The 20,658-nt window shown below is 34.8% G+C and overlaps 1 protein-coding gene and 1 long non-coding RNA gene across 2 annotated transcripts; both read left to right on the plus strand.

Annotated features, from left to right (window-relative positions):
- The first annotated feature begins 10,112 nt into the window (after positions 1-10,112).
- LOC144558318 (uncharacterized) lies at positions 10,113-12,250 on the plus strand. Its single transcript, XR_013512884.1, has 3 exons — positions 10,113-10,447; positions 10,878-10,999; positions 11,287-12,250. It is a non-coding gene; the product is annotated as an uncharacterized LOC144558318 (long non-coding RNA).
- A 2,382-nt stretch (positions 12,251-14,632) lies between these two features.
- CAT9 (cationic amino acid transporter 9) lies at positions 14,633-20,355 on the plus strand. The gene is made up of 8 exons (XM_078307169.1): positions 14,633-15,035; positions 15,444-15,853; positions 16,286-16,462; positions 17,191-17,415; positions 17,774-17,950; positions 18,764-19,000; positions 19,619-19,708; positions 20,007-20,355. The coding sequence occupies exons 1-8, from the start codon at positions 14,789-14,791 to the stop codon at positions 20,139-20,141; spliced, it is 1,698 nt and encodes a 565-aa protein (XP_078163295.1). The 5' UTR covers positions 14,633-14,788; the 3' UTR covers positions 20,142-20,355.
- Positions 20,356-20,658: the final 303 nt, after the last annotated feature.

Raw genomic sequence — 20,658 nt, forward strand, 5'->3', positions numbered from 1 at the left:
TGTAGATGTACGCCTTCTAAAATATATGAGACTTTGGAGTAACTAATTGACAAATTAAGGTTTTTTTTTTTTTGTAATAATCTTGTAGGACATTGTTTTCATATATTGACATCATCAACACGCTCTACCATCCGACATTTTTTCGCATTTACTATAGTAAAAAAAATTATATTTTCATGTTATTTTCTTCGTTTAAAAAATTAAAAGAGAACATATGACTGATGTATTTAGAGGTAATAAAATTCTTAAAACACAATCAGTTTTTTTTTTTTGTGTTTCTTTGTAAAGTATAATTAATTGTATTGTTTTTTATTATATGCAATTTTAACAATTTGAAAAAAAAATAATATATATTGGCGTTTATTTTTTGTTGAATGCAGAAGTTATTTTAAAACAAATTTTCTCATTTACAAATCATATTTTGTAGTAGATATTTTTTAAAAAGCGAATTCTCAAAAACTAACTCTAATAACATAAAACTAGGATGAAGGCATATATATTTTCATACGCATCATAATGCATCAGTTCTATGTTCATTAAATAATAAATATAAAGTTCCTAAATTTTACATAGAAAAATAAATTATCAACAAAAATGCATTGTTTGCGCTACCTATAGCTATGAATGTTGGTATCAGCTTTTTTTTGTACTAGCTGGGAAAAAATAAATAAACTAAATCCACCGAATTCATGCGTGGCAATTATTTGAGAAGCAATGCACGGTCACGGATAGCCTCTTGCGAGCTGTAAGTTGTAGGTTAGACCAGAGCTAGGTTTCTATTAACTGTGTATTTTTCTGTAGCCAAATTTTTTTAATTAATTGGGTGTTAATTTTACTAAAAAAAAAAAAATTAGAAATGTAAAAATTAAATTATCGGAAAACTGATGAATGACCTTTTTTTTTCATTTGAAAAAAGGGACCTAACTATTTGAACCGATTTATTGATTTTTTTTAGATGCTGTTGTAATCGGCTTCCCCTAAATTTACATACTTAAATGGACCGAATCATTAACAATGTTTCTACGTATCACAAAATTGATCCATTATTTTCCGATAATTTTTTTTATATTTCTAAAAATAAAAAATTGCTAGTTTTTTTTTTGTGGAATTGAGTTTTCCGTTGGAAGTATAGTAGGTGGTTCTGAGTACTACCGAACCAAGCTGGTTTTGGTAGTTGAAAACTCGTTAAGATAAAAGTATCTTTTAATGAAAATATGTTTTTTTTTTTTAAGAAGATACAAAAAATAAATAAATAAATGGAGAAGATGAAGATATGTTGTTTAAACATGAGACAGCGAAGAAATGCACATTTGATCATCGACTACCCGGTCTTAAATTTTTCTAAAACATCTTGTGTTTATGGCAATGATATGCTCAATAATTTAAAGTCCAGTCTTGTGTTTATGGCAATGATATGCTCAATAATTTCAAGTCCAGGTGATGTGGAGATAAGCATCAGACTTCTCAGCATGTATATTCACTTATTCCGTCTAATCTTAGTAATAAAAATGCTTTAAGTTTCTCACATAATGAGATATCATGGGGATATCAGAAGATTAAAAAGCAATTTATAGTCAAATATAATATTAATAGAATTGCTTATCCAATTTTTTACTATTTTTTAAGAGGGGTAGAAAATCACTGTTTTTTGACAGGTTCAAAGACAATGATTTTGTACCTATTTTAAAAAATAGTAAAAACATTCCAAAAAATATAAAATTTCATCTCCATTCATATTTTAGTATAAATTTTCATATGGCTGACAAGTAAAAAAAGATACTGACGAAAGATAAACTAATTAAAAAAGGTTGGAAGCTAGGATAATACGAAATGGCAATTATGTGATGAAATAGAAACAATAGACCATTTATTTGTTGAAGGTACATTTGCCCAAAAAGTATGGTTCTGAATGGGAGCTTGTTAAACAAATTATTCAATTTTATTGCCAATTAGCAGTCAAACATAAAAATGTTTTTTCCTTTGAACAGTTAGTGACTTAGTGCAGTAGTTTGGAGAATTTGGAAGCATAGTGATATTTGTTTTAATGCAGCTAAGCTAACCCTAAATTAAATAACCTAGACAGACAGGTCATATTTGTAATTCTTTCCTTGGTTAAATATTGGAGAGGTCATGGCAGAGACAGACCTATGGCTATGGCTATGGCTATGGCTATGGCTAATTGGCTACCAGTCAATACTGATGAAATCCCAATCAAGAGTTTATGCAGTGCCCATGTTGGTGGCTTAGTTTATGCAGCCCTTATATGTGGCTTAGGCGCTTAGCTAAAACATTTAGAATTCACAACTTCATTTTTTATATGTGGCACTGGACCATGATATGACCATGATATTCAGGATGTCGTTTTGTGGTGTGAGATATCCCTCATCAGACTCTACTCTACTCTAGCTATGTAACTTAACTCTGTATCTGTATTGAAACGAGCTTATGCCTTTTATCCAAAAAAAATAAAAAATAAATCAAATATAATTTGAAACCAGATAATCTAAAATTCAAATTGACCCAATCTAAAATAGAATATAAAATAACATTAAATTCTTTTCCAATTTAATCCTAACCGTCCAATCAGACTCACTTGATTGCCATTTGCCAGCTCAGACAAACCTAAGGGTACACAGATGGCAATGCATAGCAATTCCGTGATGCCATTAAACTGGAAAAGAAAAATGTGGTCCCCAAATTGGAGAAGAAACGTCGAAGCAGCGTCGGGGGCCCACTGCCCAGGGGTCGGTTTTCAGATTTGAATGTGCCTTGTAAGTTATAAGCGACAGTAATTGTCGATTAGAATCTCCGGCCAGCCATTCGTACAAACCAAACCAAACCAAATCAAACCAAACCAAACCAAGGATATTTCTTTAAAGCACCAAACAACATATTTATCCAGAGGAAGAAGATGACCATATTACCAGAAGAAAAAAAACATAAAGAGAAAGCACAATTAGATGTTATTTAGATCAATATCAAGAATTTGTAAAAACATCATACAGCCATCAACTATATCGATAAACATTTTAAATAAACTACTTGGCAAAAAGTAATTGTTGGACTATTTGTAGTTGACCAACACCAACACCAACACCAACACCAACGTTTTTTACAATGGCCTAACTTGTTTCTAAGTTATCCGGCCGTTATATGAATGAACGTAGACACTGATACTAGAATACATATGTCAATTGGGAATTAGAAGCATGTTTGCCAATTTGTGACTTGTTATCAAGGTTCTAAATAGCAATTATAGTGCTATTAGCTTTTAAGGTCCGAAAAAGCTATAGCGCAACCATAGCTAGCTATTTTAAATCATTATAAAAGAAAAGCAGTTGATAGTATTATAGTCTTTGAGGTCCGAAAAAACTATAGCAGAGCTATTGTGTAACTATAACTGGCTATTTAGAACACTGCTGGTTACTAATATAGTTTTTCTTCAGCAAGTAATGAGGATAAACAAATTGACAAAACAAAAGTTGCATTAGATTTTAAATATGCAGTCTTTCATAAAAAATAACATTTTAGAGCATCTCTATCGGCTTTTATATATATCGAATTGTAAATCCGTATTGACTTCCGATGTAGCAATTGCATTTCGTCAATCACCGATGTAGAAGGATTTCAAAATATGCAAGCTTTCATCTGGCACTCGTGATTCTACAGAAAATATAAGTTTTTGGAATCGTATTTGTATATATAGTACTTTATCGACCAGTTATATCTTTAGTAATTTAAAAATTAAATTTTTTAATTTTATTGAAATTGGTGGGTCATTCGAGTGAATTATTGGTGAATGAAGCTTCAGTGATTGGATAGAGTGGGACCAACTTTTCTACTACACACGCCTTCAAGTTGAAGGCCAAACCAAGAAGGCTTTCTTTCAATTTTCATTTGTGCCTGTGCCTGTGCCTGTGGGGACAGCTAGAGGTCTCATGTGTTGTCCTCACGCAATTGCAATTGCAATTGCAATTGTAGGATATGAATATGATATGGTCTTCTTCTCATATGAAAGTGTGTATTGTATCTTGACTCTTTCTCTATTCATTTTAATAATAATAGAATAATGCGCATTTCCATGGAGCAAAACACCCATTGATGATATCACAATCACATCGTCCATTCCTAGATCACAAGAAAATTTTGTAATTTTCCCATTAAGGCCCAAAATAGTCCATCATGAATGAACCGCGGATCACATTCTTTAAAATATTCTTTTGGGTAGGCCTCTTCAATGTATTAGACCATGTTTTTCGGCCCAAAATTCAACGGATCAAACTCGTGTCACCATTTATTGAGAAACTTGACAGAGGCGCCAACGCCATGGTGATGTGGTATGGATTGAGAACCTCTTCCTCCTCCTCCTCCACCTCAGCTGTTCTAGTCAATGTTTGATGCTGTTTACATGGCAATTTCATCCTTCTCCTCGCCGATTGTCTTCCATCCTCTGTCTTCTTCTTCTCCATCTTCTCAATTTTATTAAGGAAATTGGATTGTGAATTGAACTCTATTCCATCGATACCTATTGAATTCTCCTTTTAATGAGAAAAATGTGAATTTTGAGTCATGAATTTGTGACTTGCACTTTTATTTTGCAGATTTGGAATTGTTAACGGTTTTTCTTTTGATTGTGAAACTATAAATGATGTATGGATGTAGATTGATGCATATATATATATATATATATACACACACACCTCTCAAAGATCGATAGACCTTCAATATAATTGATAAGAGGGACTATATTGTGGTTGGATTTTGGAATGAAAGAAAGAGAGTATGTTTTAATATTCATCATGTAATTAAACCTGCAAGTAGTATATATAGAGTTATAGGCGCCAACAGATTTGCATTAGTTTCGTTTTGTTGTAAGAGTAGGGAGGGAGGCAATTTATATTTTAATTTTTTTTTAAGGTCATCCAGCCAATGCCAGTGACATTTTGCATTGATAAAAAAGAAGCTTTTACATCCCAGTCCTAAACTTTTTACAATTTTGCAATATAAAAAAAATAATACAATTAAATTAAACCTCTATGAAACTTGTTGAGTACGGTCTCTCAATACTCTAGTCGGGGACAACACTTGTGTGCATACCAGCAGACCTTTGTATAAAACAAGACAAAAACAAAGTAGAAAAGTGAAATTCTGTGCCCATTGTTTGAGGTTTTTGAGCACCATATAATTTTTTTACATTTCAATGTTATTAATTACAACACGAATTAACCGATCAACAGTGGCCGCCTTTAATTGACGGATTGCCGCTGCAGTTGCTAGGTCCCGATGGATGACCTTTAGAGCTTAATAGAAGTTGGAGACTATCTAGATCGAATACTGGCCAGCTCCCATCCAACAGCCTCGCTGCTTCGAGCATCGACATGCTAGACATCATGAGCACCAAGAACAGTAATGGCACAATGCATTTTCCATGAGAATTGTTAGATAAACCCATCTATATATATCTCTCTCAGAAATTGTCAAGAAGAAGAAGCTAGTGTTTGCTTATTAATTATAATCCAAGGGCTTTTTTTTTTATGTATGGTAGTAGGCAATGAATATGGTGCTCAAAAAAGGTCTATATATATACACAAGAAAAGGTGATATTGAGTGATTGACCGTTTTTAATTATACGTTGGATTAGTATAATGGTTTGAATTTGAATTGTTGGATGGTTTTATAATTCTCAGCTAGCGAAGACTTTTTTTGAGAGAAAATTGTCAGCGAAGACTTGGAGTGGAGATGCTATTGCCTATTGGGTTGGGTTGGACCTAAATCCAACAACCACTGTACGTACAATCCACATGCTGGAGCTTGATTTGATTTGAATTCATATCATTATCACCTAATTAAGGGCTAAGGTAACAGACTATTTGTACCGTCCAATCAGAATTCATATATATATGTATATATTAATATATCAACTCGGATTCTGATCAGAAATATTCTTCGTATGGGTAATGGGGTTGTGTGTGAAAAGTTTATGTGGTGGACTGGACTGGTCGACTCGAGGGAAGCGCGTGGGTCAACACTTGCGAATAACCGCAGTTGCATTGAGGATTTGACCGGACCTAATTATTCGTATGTAAGTAAGATCAAAGATCAAAGATGTAACAAGTCTGTACTATTACTATTACTGCCCTCTGCCCAGCCCTTAATATTATTATTATTATTATTATTATTATTATCATTCAATGCGTCCGTGACCGTCCATCATCTGCTATTCTGCTACATGGACCATCCGATTTATAGACTTGTTTGACTTATTCTGAATAATGCCAACTAGTGTAGTTGCTACTTTGGTAGCGTTAGCGTATGCGTATGTGATGGGTCAGTGCCTCAGTGGTCAGCGGGAGGGCCCCGGACAATTAATTTTTATTTCAATTCTTCTCTTCTTTTGTCTTGCCGTGTCCGAATTCCGATGGCTAGCTATTAAGTATATCATTTATGATCTGGTGAGAATAATATAATAAATCAACCGATATAATTAACTACTACATTAGGGTTATAATGCTTCAATAACACTGATTTTAGTAGTCAATTCAAGAAAAAGACTAAGAAATGTAAAACAATGAAACAACATATTTTTCTACAAAAGCGAAGGCTTAGAAAATGTCAATATTTGCTTGCATCAGTTGCTCCTTGAATTTTTTTTAGTTTAATTTTTGAAATGTCGTCGTTGAAAGAGAGAGGCCGTCCAGTATGAATATCTCAAAAGCATTGTTCCTTGAATTTTTTTTAGTTGAATTTTTGAAATGCCGTCGTTGAAAGAGAGAGGCCGTCCAGTATGAATATCTCAAAAGCATTGTTCAAATTGGAGCCCCAAATATTTGTGTGTTTTGTTTTTAGAATAATTATATTCATTCCCATACTCCTATCCCCTTCTATCCTCACAGCTACAATTTAGGAATGTTATATTATGGTCCCACTAAATATTTAAACATTTCTAAAATTACAGGGTTGTAATATCAAGTAGCGGGGACCATAATACAACCTTCCTAAATTGGTTATGTCGGTCAATGTCATACGTAATACTTAATATTAATACTTTTATATGTCAGTCAGTGTCATATGTAAAAAATATTTTCAAGTATAAGTATAAATACTTGCATGACGAGGTATAAAATACTTGTGTGATGACGAACCCGAAAGTATGTTGTCATGGATCTCATTTGAAAGAGAAATTACGTAGAAGACACTCGTGGTTTTAGATTCGTAAAATTTCTCATAAATCGTCAGAAATGTGGACGAGATTGAATAAAGACAAAAAAACTACCTCTAAAAACGTGTATGACCCCCCCTCCCCCGTAATTTGAGATTTAGTTGGAAAAACAATTATTTATGTATAAATTATTCATCTTATAGATATAAATATTTTCGTTTTTAGGTATAGATATTTCTGCGCATAGAGATTAATACTTTAGAAAAAAAAAACAATGCTGAAACTTTTGTGGTCCTCAAAGTAGTTATGGATGTTAAATGCGGGGATAAATGTGGAGATAGAGGTGCGGGGACAATTATCATGATCCTTATTTTTATTCATGGAATCGTGGAATTGTAAAAATTTATATGATGCGATTAAAATATAGAGGTCAACATAGCTTTTTTTTTTTTTAAAGAAATATATAAGAAAATTTAGTACAAATGAAAGTTTAATGATAAATCATACTATTTAAAAAAATTGAGATCTAAAATGTGAAATTATCAATATATTAATTTTGGATGGGGTGTTACTGTTCATTCTACAGTAACACCCCCAATATCTACCGTCGGATGGGAAACATACAGATCCAAATTTATTCTCTATATCTCATGGCTGAAAAACACGCGTCGGTGCCATCTCTTCCTTTCTTTGCTACGTGTTGCTCCCTCTTTTCTTTCTGGACACTGTTCCTCATCGTCACCGCCTAAACCTTAGACCATTCTACTTTTGTCCCGTCCCACATCGTTCCTCTTCTCCTCTCAGAACGGACCACGCCATCTCTCTTTGCTCTGCCCGCCTACTCTCTATTTCTCCTCCCTCCGCCGTCTTACTCCCCTTCACCTTCGCATCATCCCCAATCCCGAACCTCAGTCTTTCTGCCTTTCTCTTCCGAAACAAAAAAGGATTTCGAAGAATTCAAACTTCAACTTCAAGAGGCTCGCCATAACACAAATTCGACTCTTGATGCTCCCATGCAGGTATTGCTTTCATTTGGTTGGGATTCTTTCTATTATTTGGTTTTTTTCCTTTAAACTGCCAATTACTCGGTTAAATTGTGGTGCCTCCTTTTCTTTTTTTGGGAAGTTCTTCAGTATGATTTTCCTACATTTCAGTGCATTGTAGCACTGTCTCGTCAGTAGATTGTTTTGGGGCATTGGCTTGTACCAAATTCAGCCAATAAATAAGATATATTTGGCACTAATTCCAAACAATACTATAGAGGTTAAAGGTTTTAACTTCTTATTATGATTTATTCATTTCTACGAATTCTTCAATTACCATATCAATTTCAAACTTACGATCCCAATTTCTATCAATTTAACCCTCTAATTGCAATTTATTTATAATACACTAATTTTGGATGGCTTGGTACTGTAGCATGAACAGTAGTACCCCTTCTGTTCATCGTCGGATGGAAGATGAATGGTTTCAGATTTGTTCCTCTTATGTCAGCTGATGTCATCTCATTTTACTCGGATTTCGACTTCAAATTCGTCTCCAATAAAAAAAAAAAAGACTTCAAATTCGTCCAAAGTTGTGTAAGTTGTCATCTCCTCCTCCTTCCACGCTTGCCACCTGTTCTCCCCTTGCTACGTGTTTCCATTTCTCCTCTCTCATTTGCCTCCTCCGCAATTTGAAGATGGCCGACCTCCCCTATTCATGGGTTCTCGCGCGCGTACTCGCTCCCTCATCGCTCCATTTGTGAATTTCAGATACTATCTTCTTTAGTTGAGCTTCCTTCAGATTTTTCCTTCATTTGCTTATTCCTTTGTTAGTTTGGTTATAAATTGAATTCTTAGTTCGATTGAAAAGTATCAACAATAAGACGAGGTTGATTAGCACCAAATATAGAATTAAAATTGCAGGCTTAGTAGATTTAATGCAAATTTAGTTTTGTACATCGATTTTTCTTGGCTGTATATCTGACGAGTTTCTGTCTCATGGTTATCTCTATGTTGTACTCGATTTTGGGTTTACTGTTTCGTGCAACTTTACTCCAACAGTTGAGACATGCAAACTAAAATGTTTGTTGTTTTGTTTATTAAATGTGAGGTTTGATTACCAGCAAAGGCTCTAGCTGTCTACTGTACAAAGGTATACTACTATTCTTTTGTGTTTTTTTTTTTTAAATTAATTACTTCTTCACTGATTGTTCTTGGGAAGAGGAAATATTTGGATTCTTCTTCAAAAAATTGCGACTTACACAATGAATTTATGCTCTTTTGCTGTTACATTGGTGAAGGTTACAATTATAATGCTCAATTGACTCCGCATTCAGTCTTTCTGTATGCTGAGTTATTGGCAGTGAGTTAAGAGTGCCCAATTGACTCAGTATGCAGAAAAAGTGTCAGTCATTGACAATTATATTAGAGTGCTAATTAAATTACATTGGTCTAGCTCACAATTGCAATACTCAACTGACTCAGTAGTAGGTCCTTTTTCTATTTGCTGAATTTAAAAGGTTTTGATTCATCTCGAGTTGGGTCAGGTCCAGAAATCCAATCAAGTTTCTAATTGTTGAATACCAATTGTTTTGAGTTGTCAATCATTTTGAGTCGGATCATATTGGTTTTAAATCCTTTATGCTTTTTGAAATAACCATCTCGAGTCAGATTCGAATCCAAATTGAGTTGTTGGACATCTCCCTGGAACGAGCTGTGTCAAATTATGCCCCTCTACTGTAGTCACGTCATGACAAGCCAATAACCAGCTGGTCAAAATTATATTATGGACAAAAGGAGAATCAATTTTCTCAGGCTTGAGAGGAATGTAGTAGAACACGTTCAAATTAAAATGGTTGTGGTACCGTCTTTTGCTGACATGACAATGTCGGCACTTGCAGGAGTTAGAATGAGGTATTTCTCAATCTTACCTAATCTAGCTATGTAGCATTTTCACATCATTTTCTACCCATGGGCTTATTGTATAGAGGTGAAACCAGTTGGAAAAGATTCTCTGTTAATTTCGCTATAAACATGAAAAAATTGAAGATCTAATTCAAAGCCAATAGAGAGATGTTAAAATTAAAAAAAATGATAATTTGCATGCAATTTCAGTTGAACACTAAAATATATTTATCTTTTAATTTACTACTAAGGAAAATGTGACAAATGGGGCTTATGTGCATCTAGGTGTCCCTCATGTAAAGAAAAAAGGGCAAGCTAAGATTCAAAGAATTTCTGCACTTACTGAAGAGAGATATGATGGCTATGCAAATGATGATGTAAGATAATCCCTAGAAGGTATGTATAGTGCTGATTTTACAACTATTTTGTAAAGATATGTAATTTATTTGTGCAAAATGAGTTCATCAATAATTGTAGAGATGACAGCTAAAAAGGGCCATGAAGATGTTTCTACATTAACACTTAAAGACATTGCTACAATAAATTACCAATTTTAAAATATAGAGGTCAAGGTCCTTCTCGGCTGCCTACTCATTCAAAACTGGCAAACAAGTATAAGAATAAAAGAGCTTCAGTCTGGTACTTGTACAGTACCAACTAACTGGTGAAAGAGAAAAACTGACAGAGATATACTTCGTTTAAGATTTCTATGATTCAATGTTCATTGCTTAATTATTGGATCAAGACTTTTACAGCAGTATCCAATTAAATCATTGGGAATTATAATTTGCCTGGTTGAATTTTTCATGTCTTTCTGAATACACAACTAGAGCGGTTGACGAGTGGGGAGTGCCTTGTTGGAATGCATAAGGTGGCAGTGTCAAAACGTACACTGGAGGTCGTACAGTGAGTGCGCCAGGAAAATCTTAACTTATGGTGTGTTTCTTCCATTGTAAGTGTTTTTCTCGCAATTCTTTCAAAACCACACCACATGTTGAGGTTGCAGGGAAAGACAACCTGGGTAAGGTTTGGGTTCTTAATTTAGTGACTTAGGTCTCAGCACTTTTAATCTGAGTTATTATCATGTAAAATTTGACAGGATTCTGGAGTTGGACCAGGCTATTTTTCTGGCAGAATAATATTTTTAATGTTGGGTTCGGTTGAGGCATGACCTAATTTTTTAGTTGGGTTGATTTGAATTGGGTTGGGTTGTGGTATGTCCTAATTTTGTTTATTTAGGTTGTTTTAGGGCATTGACCTCTCAACAGTTTTGACTGACCTCTTTCAGAATATACAACATGGCTCAGCTCCTCAATCTGACTGGCATATCTGAATATACAAAAAAAATATTTTATCATGTTTGATCGATACTTAAAATTTGATGATATTTCCAAAAGAATGGTTGGAAGCAGGAAAACTATAGGGGGTTGTTCCGGTCAATTATGAGTGAGGCTACATGTTAGTTTCTGGAGAGATGGAATTCCGATATAGTGACTCATGCTGAGGTTGTCAAAAAGGGGTATATGTTAGTTTTTATGCCAATTTAATTATCTTCTTTGTCTTCTAATAATACTCGTCTTTGTTATTTGCATAGATGACACCCCTCGCATAATTATTATCTATCTATCATTTTGGGTTTTCTTTTTCCTGAGTTGAAAATAGAAAAAATCATATCCACCTAAAAAAGACTGAATTGTGTTACTTTTCAAGTTTATAAAAGAGAAATGTGACAAGGACATAATACGAGAAATACAAGCGATAACGTGTCAGATTACTTCATGCATAACTTACCTGCCTTGCCTAGATGAAGCATGTAAGTTGTCATTGGCACCGTGAACTTTATGAATTGAGCCATATTACAAACTCCAGAGCAGCGTCACGTTCCAAGGTAGTTAGTTATGTCAGGTTATTCTTTGATTTTGCAATTCTTAATAGAACAATACAATGAATAATGCATAATATTTCATTAACTGGTCAGCTTATAGAAGAAAATCTTTTTAATTTAAATATATAATGGATGGAGAACAGACATAACTGCGTGAGGGCGACTTGGTTGAGTTTAACTATGTGTATCGCCTTTTGAATGGTTATTTTCTGCATAGATGAATGTTAACAGCATAAACAAAACCAATTTGAGCTCCTATTATTTGCATATGTTAACATTGTTTTCTTTCAGCTATTATCATTTCAGGATTCACAAAAGAATTCACAAATAATTGTCAACAATTTTGAAGGAAACAGATCAGCTACGCTGCTAGCAAATCCGAGACTTGACGATCTGGCTCGAATCTTTTGTCGGCTAGTCAGCAAGGTAAGATGCTTGCTGAACTTAATGCACACAAGTCAAGCTTCCGGAAGCTTCTAGAACCCAGCTGCTATAGGGTTACTCAAGGGGATATTTATTATGGTAAGGAGTATTTGTTACCTAACTGTAATTTTTTTTAAACTATGTATTCCTTGATATTGCCATATCTATTGCTCAGCTTTGTAATTTTGTCTCAGATAATCAATGGATATCCATCAACACAAATTCATCATATGAACCTATAAATTTCAGCAAAAAACGGTTGCGGCGTAGCCGCAACGACGCACCTAGTTATCTTAAAAGGGTAATAGTAATATTATGAGTTTGAAATATTTAACGAGATTACGTGCATCTTTGAACACATGTTTTCATTTTTTATTCTCAAAGGAGATATTGAGACTGTTACAATCACATGCGCGTATTCATAGGGATGACAATGGGCCGAACTCATGAGTACTGTACTAAGTTCATGTCCGACCTGCTTGTTAAAAACTAATGGCCCACCTGTTCAGCCCAATTTGACGGGCTTGAAAATCTATGTCCAGTCCGCCCATGGGCTTTCCCCCAAGCCCATGCCTGCCCCAGCCCATGGACCTGCTCATACCCGCTGGCCAATCCATATTCAACCACATCAAATAGACTGTACAAGAAAACAAAACAATTCATAGTGTGATTTTTCTAATGGGAAAAAAAAATTCCTAGTCTAACAACAAACAACAATGTGATTTTGCTACTGGAGCAACAAAATAATTTATAGTTTAATAGCAGTAGTTTGTTTATTTTTTTTTAACATAAAGGCCCATGGACTGCCTGTGGGCTTCGACATAAGTCCAGATCCGGCCCGACCCCTCTCTAGGCTTGCCTTTATCTGACTCATCACAATGTCGGACCGACCGGATAAAGAACAGAATGGACGGATAAGACCAGGCTGCCGAGCCAATTAAACTTTTTTGCCATCCCTACGCATTCATGATTCGGATTCGTCTCCTTCATTCCATACTTGGAACTGTTTTTTTAATCCATGCGTCAATCTAGTGTATTTTGTAAATGCGTTATAAATGAAAAAAATAATTCCTGCTAACAAATCCACTCAACAAAAATAAAATAGCAAAGAGAGGACAAGAAGAAAAATAGAAAGAGAATCGATATTCCCAAAATGTTTTTTGAGAAGAGAGTTGAGGATCAAGACTTCAAGCCATCTAATCAGTCAGATTTTAAATTTGCGATGTCTCGTGAAGAAAAATATAGTTTTTTGTCACTGGATATTCTCAAAGTATAAAATTATATAAAAAAAATAACAAAGTGAAAATAAAATCCGGAACCTTGACGTCTAAATGTTCTCAATATTCTTGTAAAGTGAATGATTTAAGAAGTTGCTCTAGTTTAGTCTATTTTTGTCTTTAGCTGACAATAATTGCTAATGGCCCTAATTATCTCGAACAAGTAATTAATTAAAAGCAGTTAAATGAAAAAAAAACTAATCACGTAGATTTGACACATCTACAAAATCAACGAAGAGAGAATTTTTTTTATTTTTTTATCTGGAATATATTATTGATTTCTAGAAAAATAAATAATTATATTTAACTTTGTATATGTAATTTGATGGGTAATATAATAGGAGGAGGGTTCAAATGCATCCAAATTTTTGTGCACTCAAATGCATTCTATCTTTCAAATTCTTTTTCTCCGTTTTCATAGTCCGAATAGTCAATCCGAACCGTTAGATGCGATCTATATATTAAGATATGCTTGGAGACCAAATTTTACATTTTTTGAAATTTTTTTACTATTTATTAAGCCACTTTGAAAATAGCTGATTTTACATTTTCTGGACCATTGGATCAGCGATTTTCAAAGTGGCTTAATAAATAGTAAAAAAATTGCAAAAAATGTAAAATTTGGTCTCCAAGCACATCTTAATATATAGATTACATCTAACGGTTCGGATTTACTATTCAGACTTTGAAAACGGAGAAAAAAGATAGATTACATTTGGATGCACAAAAATTTGGGTGCATTTGAACCCTCCTCATGTAATAGATACTTATAATAACTGAAAGAGAAATAAAAAAAAAATATTATAGATTATTAGAGGTAGAAATAAGAAATCGGGAGTTTGAATAAGGATTTGGATTTTGTCCAAAGGATTATGAGCAATTTCATCCAAAGTTGGATATAAACCGTCCAATCAGCTTTTTAATTCGTGTGAACAAAATTAAGATGAATAATTTTAAATGATCCCGTGAATCTAAACCGTCAAAATGAATTTTGATGTGAATGACGGTTTAGATCGGGGTTTGGATAAGACTTTGTCCAAACCATTTGAACAAAAACCAAACCCTCCGAAGAATTATCGGACTGAGAAGCTGAAGAATTGAATATCAACTGTGGTTGTTGCCACCACCGTAAATCCAATCTGAACACGGCATCGCCATGGGAAGTCAACACCACAGGTCCACCACCTCCGCTTCCTCATCCTCACCTCGCTCCTTGTTCTCCTCCTTTTGCTCCGCTGCTCTCCGGCGAAAGTCAATCGAGCTCACCCCCACCTCCTCCGCCAGCACCGGCGGACTAGAGCGCCACCTCGGCCCGTTCGAGCTCGTTCTTCTAGGAATCGGTGCCTCCATTGGCGCTGGAATTTTCGTTGTCACTGGTACCGTAGCTAGAGATGCTGGTCCTGGTGAGTTTTATTTGATTTCATTGAGACTCAGGCAGTTAGCTGATCAAATGATTTCTCAAAATGCCAATATTTTTCCCATCTTGATTTTAAGTAGGATTAGGATTGTCTAAACAATAAAATTATCATCATTTCATCTGCCATAAAAGTTATAAAATCAAAACAAGCTGAAGAAGGCAGATACAAATTTTCCATTTCAGTTACAAAGTCTATATGTATCTTGTGCATTCAATTAAGATATAAGACAACGTTTAATAATCAAATTGCAATCCAATCAAGGCACACACGCATGCTCGCTGAAAACACACATAAACACACACAGTACCCTTATATGATTAGATCTACCACACTTTCATTTGTCTTTAAAAACATAGAAACCCTGAAATGCTAACCATCAGTGACCCCTGACAGGTGTCACAATCAGCTTCATTCTTGCGGGCGCAGCATGCACCCTTAATGCCCTCTGCTATGCCGAGCTCTCAACCCGCTTCCCTGCTGTGGTCGGTGGGGCCTACCTCTATGCCTACTCTGCCTTCAACGAGCTCACTGCATTTCTCGTGTTCGCACAATTAATGCTTGATTACCATATAGGCGCCGCAAGCATAGCCAGAAGCTTAGCTAGTTATTTCGTGTCTCTTTTGGAGCTGTTTCCTTTTCTCAATGGACACTTCCCTAGCTGGATCGGCCATGGGAAGGAGCTTTTTGGTGGGGTCGTTTCATTGAATTTGCTCGCACCGGTTCTGCTGGCAATTCTAACCTATGTACTTTGTTATGGGGTAAAGGAGTCATCAGGAATTAATTCATTCATGACAGCACTGAAGGTGTGTTAATGGAGTTGTTTTATTTTTCTGTGTTGCTTACATATTACTTGTTTTGCATTTGGTGGTTTGTTTAGGTTAGGATGCTTGTTTTTAATCTTTTGATACCCCAGAGGTACCAATATGCACCTATCAATACCAGGGACTAGGCAGCGGCGGATGGTAATACAAGGAAATGGGTGCTAAGCCACCCCTATAAACTGAAAATTTGTAAATTTGTCCATTGAATTTTGTAATTTTTGTATGCATCAATACTGCTAGCTTCCCTCATAAAATGACATTACATGATTGGCTCCAATTCACGTTTGACCCCCATAGTTTAAAGGTCTGGCTCTGCCCCTGGGTACATTTGTACCACCAGGTTATCATTGTATTATTTGTGAAACTGCATAATCTCTCAAAAGCAGGGCTAAGATTGAAATTGAATGATTTCAGGTGACCATTGTTCTAGTTGTAATACTGGTTGGCTCTTTTGAGGTTGATGTGTCGAATTGGACGCCATTTGCACCAAATGGGTTTAAAGAAATTGTAACTGGTGCTACTGTAGTCTTCTTTGCATATGTTGGATTTGATGCTGTTGCCAATTCAGCTGAAGAAACAAAAAAACCACAAGTAATCCCTTGACTTCTTCAGAAATTTATTTTCTTTAGTTTATTTTTACTTGTTGTTCTTATGAGTGCCAAAATTTTGAGAAATTTCTTGTACCGCTACAGAAAAATTTTAAAATATGCTATATGCATTGGTGAAACATGAGAAATGCCTCAAGCACATAGTTGCAGATTTACCTGTCCCCCTAAGAATCAGTTTCTGAGTAGCACAAACTGAAACACAAGTTACTAACTACAACATCGCCCGATACAGTGGACTGAAGTGTTTCCTTGCATATCTAAAAAATGCTATGTATTTCTAGGCATGCCTTTTCATTGCCTTGACCAAATTATTCACGGGAAAGGACATTGCAAGCAATGATATGGCATTTTATCTCACATGTCATTCCATTGGAAACAAAATTAAACATACATCTGATATGTAACCAAATATTAAAAACAAAATTAAGCATATATCTGATAATAAACCTCCCACGACATACGGGCAGTCTGCAGCTTGTACCTGTACCACATCACCTAGCAAACCACATTTCTGGTAACTGTGCTCAGGCATTGCTGTTTTCCCCATTATATTTTCAAAGAATGCCTAAACCACCCTCTTTTCATATTATCTCTATATGATACACTGAGAAAGAAGGGGCAGTTTGCTATTTGGTATATTATTTAGTGCTATATTGTTCCCATGATGTTTATATATAACTGCATTAAACTTTGTTTGCTCTATTTGGACAGAGAGACTTACCAATTGGGATACTGGGAAGCCTGATTGTATGTATCACCTTATATGTTTGTGTATGTTTGGTATTAACTGGCATGGTGCCATACCAAAACCTTGGTGCAGATGCTCCATTGGCTGAGGCTTTCACTGCCAAAGGGTTGAAGTTTGTCTCAGTTCTTATAAGCATTGGTGCTGTTGCTGGCCTCACTACTACACTTCTTGTTGGCCTCTATGTACAGGTATAACTATGAATTTCATCTGGGTGCTTTTGGTTAAAAATAATAAGCAAAAAAATGATTTCCTTTCTTAAGAAATTGGCTTATTCAAGCTTTTTCCTTCTACAATAATTAACTCTTTACGTACGCTGGTCCTTCGTGGTTTTTCCTTGGCTTAATTCTTTGATTTCCTAGCAGGCATATATTTATATTGCATATTGGTTTCTCCCAGTCGGAGTAATATTACAAATTTGATCTTGTAACTTAGTTTTTCTTTGGAACAAGGGCATTTGCAGTCCTTATTGACAATATTCCCCAACAACACTCCCTGTCATGGCGAATATATTTATTATCATAACACATTGTGTCTTTTTGTAACTAGTCGCGGTTGTATCTTGGGCTTGGAAGGGATGGCCTTCTGCCATCAGTATTTGCTCAAGTCCACCCAAAGAGGCACACTCCTGTAAACTCGCAAATCTGGGTTGGTATTGTTGCAGCTGTATTAGCTGGTATCTTCAATGTTACACAGCTCTCCCATATTCTCTCTGTTGGAACCCTGGTGCGTGCTTCTGTTTAAGACCTATTTTAATCTGAACTGTCAGTTTGTACATGTATTTTTCTTAAGAGTAGAACTAAAGTGTTCTTAAGAGTGGAACCCTGGTATTCTAGACAAATGCTGACCCCTTTTGGTAATATCTCCTACTTATGTATGTGCTTGATCTGCTGTTACCAATCATGATGGATTTTTTCACATGCCATTGCCATATTTATAGTTAGGTAACCTGACCAGCAAGTATCCAATTGACAGTGCATCTAGTCTTCTATTAGTCACGAACCATTTTGATAAATCCCTTATTTTGCCCTTCTTTTTTTATATTGAAAATTGAGACAGCAGTATGACCTTGTATCATCTCTGTACTATCATGTGCTGTCCTCTCATAATAAGGTTTTTTGAATGAGTAGGGTTAAAATGTTCATTGTTTTCTTGCCCCGATCATTCCACATCCTTATCTCCGTTTTCAAAGTCCAAACAGTCAATCTGAACCACTCAACATATCTCCATATTAAAATGTGACCAAATTTATATTTTTTGGGAATTTTTTACTATTTTTTTTAGATAGGTACAAAATCATCGTTTTTGGATGGTCCAGAATATTCTGAAAAAAAACAGTAAAAAAAGTTCCAAAAAAATATAAAATTTGGTCACATTTTAATATGGAGATCATGTTGAGCGATTCGGATTAACTGTTTGGACTTTGAAAACAAAGATAAGGATGTGAGACATGATTGGGGCACACAAGCAATGGAGCATTTTAACCCTACTCTTTTTTTATTATTATTAAAATTTAATATAGGGTACTTTCTTTTACAGACTGGTTATTCAGTTGTTTCTGCTTGTGTATTAACCCTTCGGTGGAAGGACAGAGGCGATATTCATGCCTCCAAAATGCGTCTCTCCTCCTGGTGTGAAGGAGTAACTTGTCTTGTTATAGTGGCCGTAAGTAGTTTTGCTGCAGGTCTCTGTTATCGTTTTGGTGCCCCATTCGTATCCTTGGTCATTTTCTTTTTGATTGCCGTTGCTGCGGCTGCTGCTCTTTATTTCCGACAAGTAAGCCCTTTTTTATTTCTCAAAAGACAAAAAGATAAAAAATATTGTTTGGTTCAGTTTATGTGTGTGTACTTTTGCCATCATCCTTCTCTCCATTATACAAGAAAATTCATTATTTCGGCAATTTGGTTGCAAATATGCTAGAAAAATTTAGAAATTAGCTTCCACCCTTATTTTAGCTGATACCAACAATTGTTAATGTAAACTCCTCAGATAAGATTATGTTAAATTCCTTGTTTATTTTTTTTGTTGACACCAAGCTGTTTGACTTGTTCTTTTTTATTCTTCTCCCAAAAAATAAAGTTTCAAACGGTCATTAATTTTGTTGTATGTGAAATCAGATATATTTTCTTCATATTGGTTAGCTGCAAACCTGCACAAAATTAGATAACTGATTTATAAAATGAAAAGTAAAGGCATAAAATCCCATATTTTGTATTGGAGCTGGTTTGGTGTTGGTCAAATTTTGTTTCTTATAGTCCGGTAAACTTCAGTATTATACTATTATGAAATGATAAAGTCTAAGGCTCGCAGGCCAATAGGGTCGTACCACTTGTCCGCCCAGAAACCCTGCTTGTATTACAATATCTAGACGATGAGTAACTTTTGCATTTTCAGGTGTATGGAGAGACTCCTGGTTTTTCTTGTCCTTGGATTCCTTTTGTGCCAATTATCTCCATTTTCTTCAATTTTTTCTTGTTTGCACAGGTATTTTGCTCTTAATTCTTCTCAACTAATTTCATTTTTCATAGAACCAGCATAACAAAAATACAAAACTACATTAATAGATGATATTTGAACCTTGTATCCAATTAAGCCCCGGTTCACCTAGTTAAACCTCAGCCTCCGCATTGATTGCCATCAAATGAGCCCTATTGGCCTCAATTATTACCAAACTAAAACATACAAATGGAGAGCAATTAGATATCTTTCTGTTCATTTGCTTATTTATTTATCTATCTATTTGTTTCTTTGTTTATTTATTTATTTAATTTTATTTGTGCAGTTGCATGAAGAAGGATGGTATAGATTTGTGATACTCAGCCTCATCTCTGTTGGAATATATGCATTTTACGGCCAGCATAATGCAACTGGTGCAATCACAGATCACTACCATCCTATTTCTACAGACACTGCCTAAATACTGCAATTTTTTTTACTGCAAGTGAATAAGTGATAGATTATGGGGACTGTTATATTGTAAGATAGGGTCTAGTGTGTGTACATGATAGATTATTAGGCCAATTTGTATTTATTATTTCAGAAATGACATATATAAAGTAAATTCTAGCCTAGTCGTCGCCAATTGTACCCATTGCAAACACCTTCGTTGAAGTTACTTTAATTTGTTGGTATTTTACCAAAGCCTTTTTGAGTCTGTTGAAGTGAAACTTTAATCTTGAATGATTTTGCAAATTCTAAAAATGATATTTTACTCGTGGGACTGGGAGTGCTTCTGGCTGCAATTTTTCATGAATATTTTCTAATAATATATAGAATTAAATTTAAATATTTTCATGAAAAAAGCATGCTAAATTTGATTTTTATGAAAAATCGCTCCACACAAATTTAAGTATGATGGAGCAAAAATATTTTATGCCAGTGGAGCTGTTTTTCATAATAATCAAATCTAATATATTTATTTCGTTGAAATAATT

The sequence above is a fragment of the Carex rostrata genome, chromosome 8 (assembly GCF_964058835.1).
Source record: "Carex rostrata chromosome 8, lpCarRost1.2, whole genome shotgun sequence".
NCBI classification, from domain to species: Eukaryota; Viridiplantae; Streptophyta; class Magnoliopsida; order Poales; family Cyperaceae; genus Carex; species Carex rostrata.

Coding starts and splice junctions, on each gene's coding strand:
- CAT9 (XM_078307169.1), top strand. CDS start 14,789: ATGGGAAGTCAACACCACAGGTCCACCACCTCCGCTTCCTCATCCTCA. Junction 15,036..15,443: donor AGCTAGAGATGCTGGTCCTG/GTGAGTTTTATT, acceptor GACCCCTGACAG/GTGTCACAATCAGCTTCATT. Junction 17,416..17,773: donor TTGTTGGCCTCTATGTACAG/GTATAACTATGA, acceptor TTTTGTAACTAG/TCGCGGTTGTATCTTGGGCT.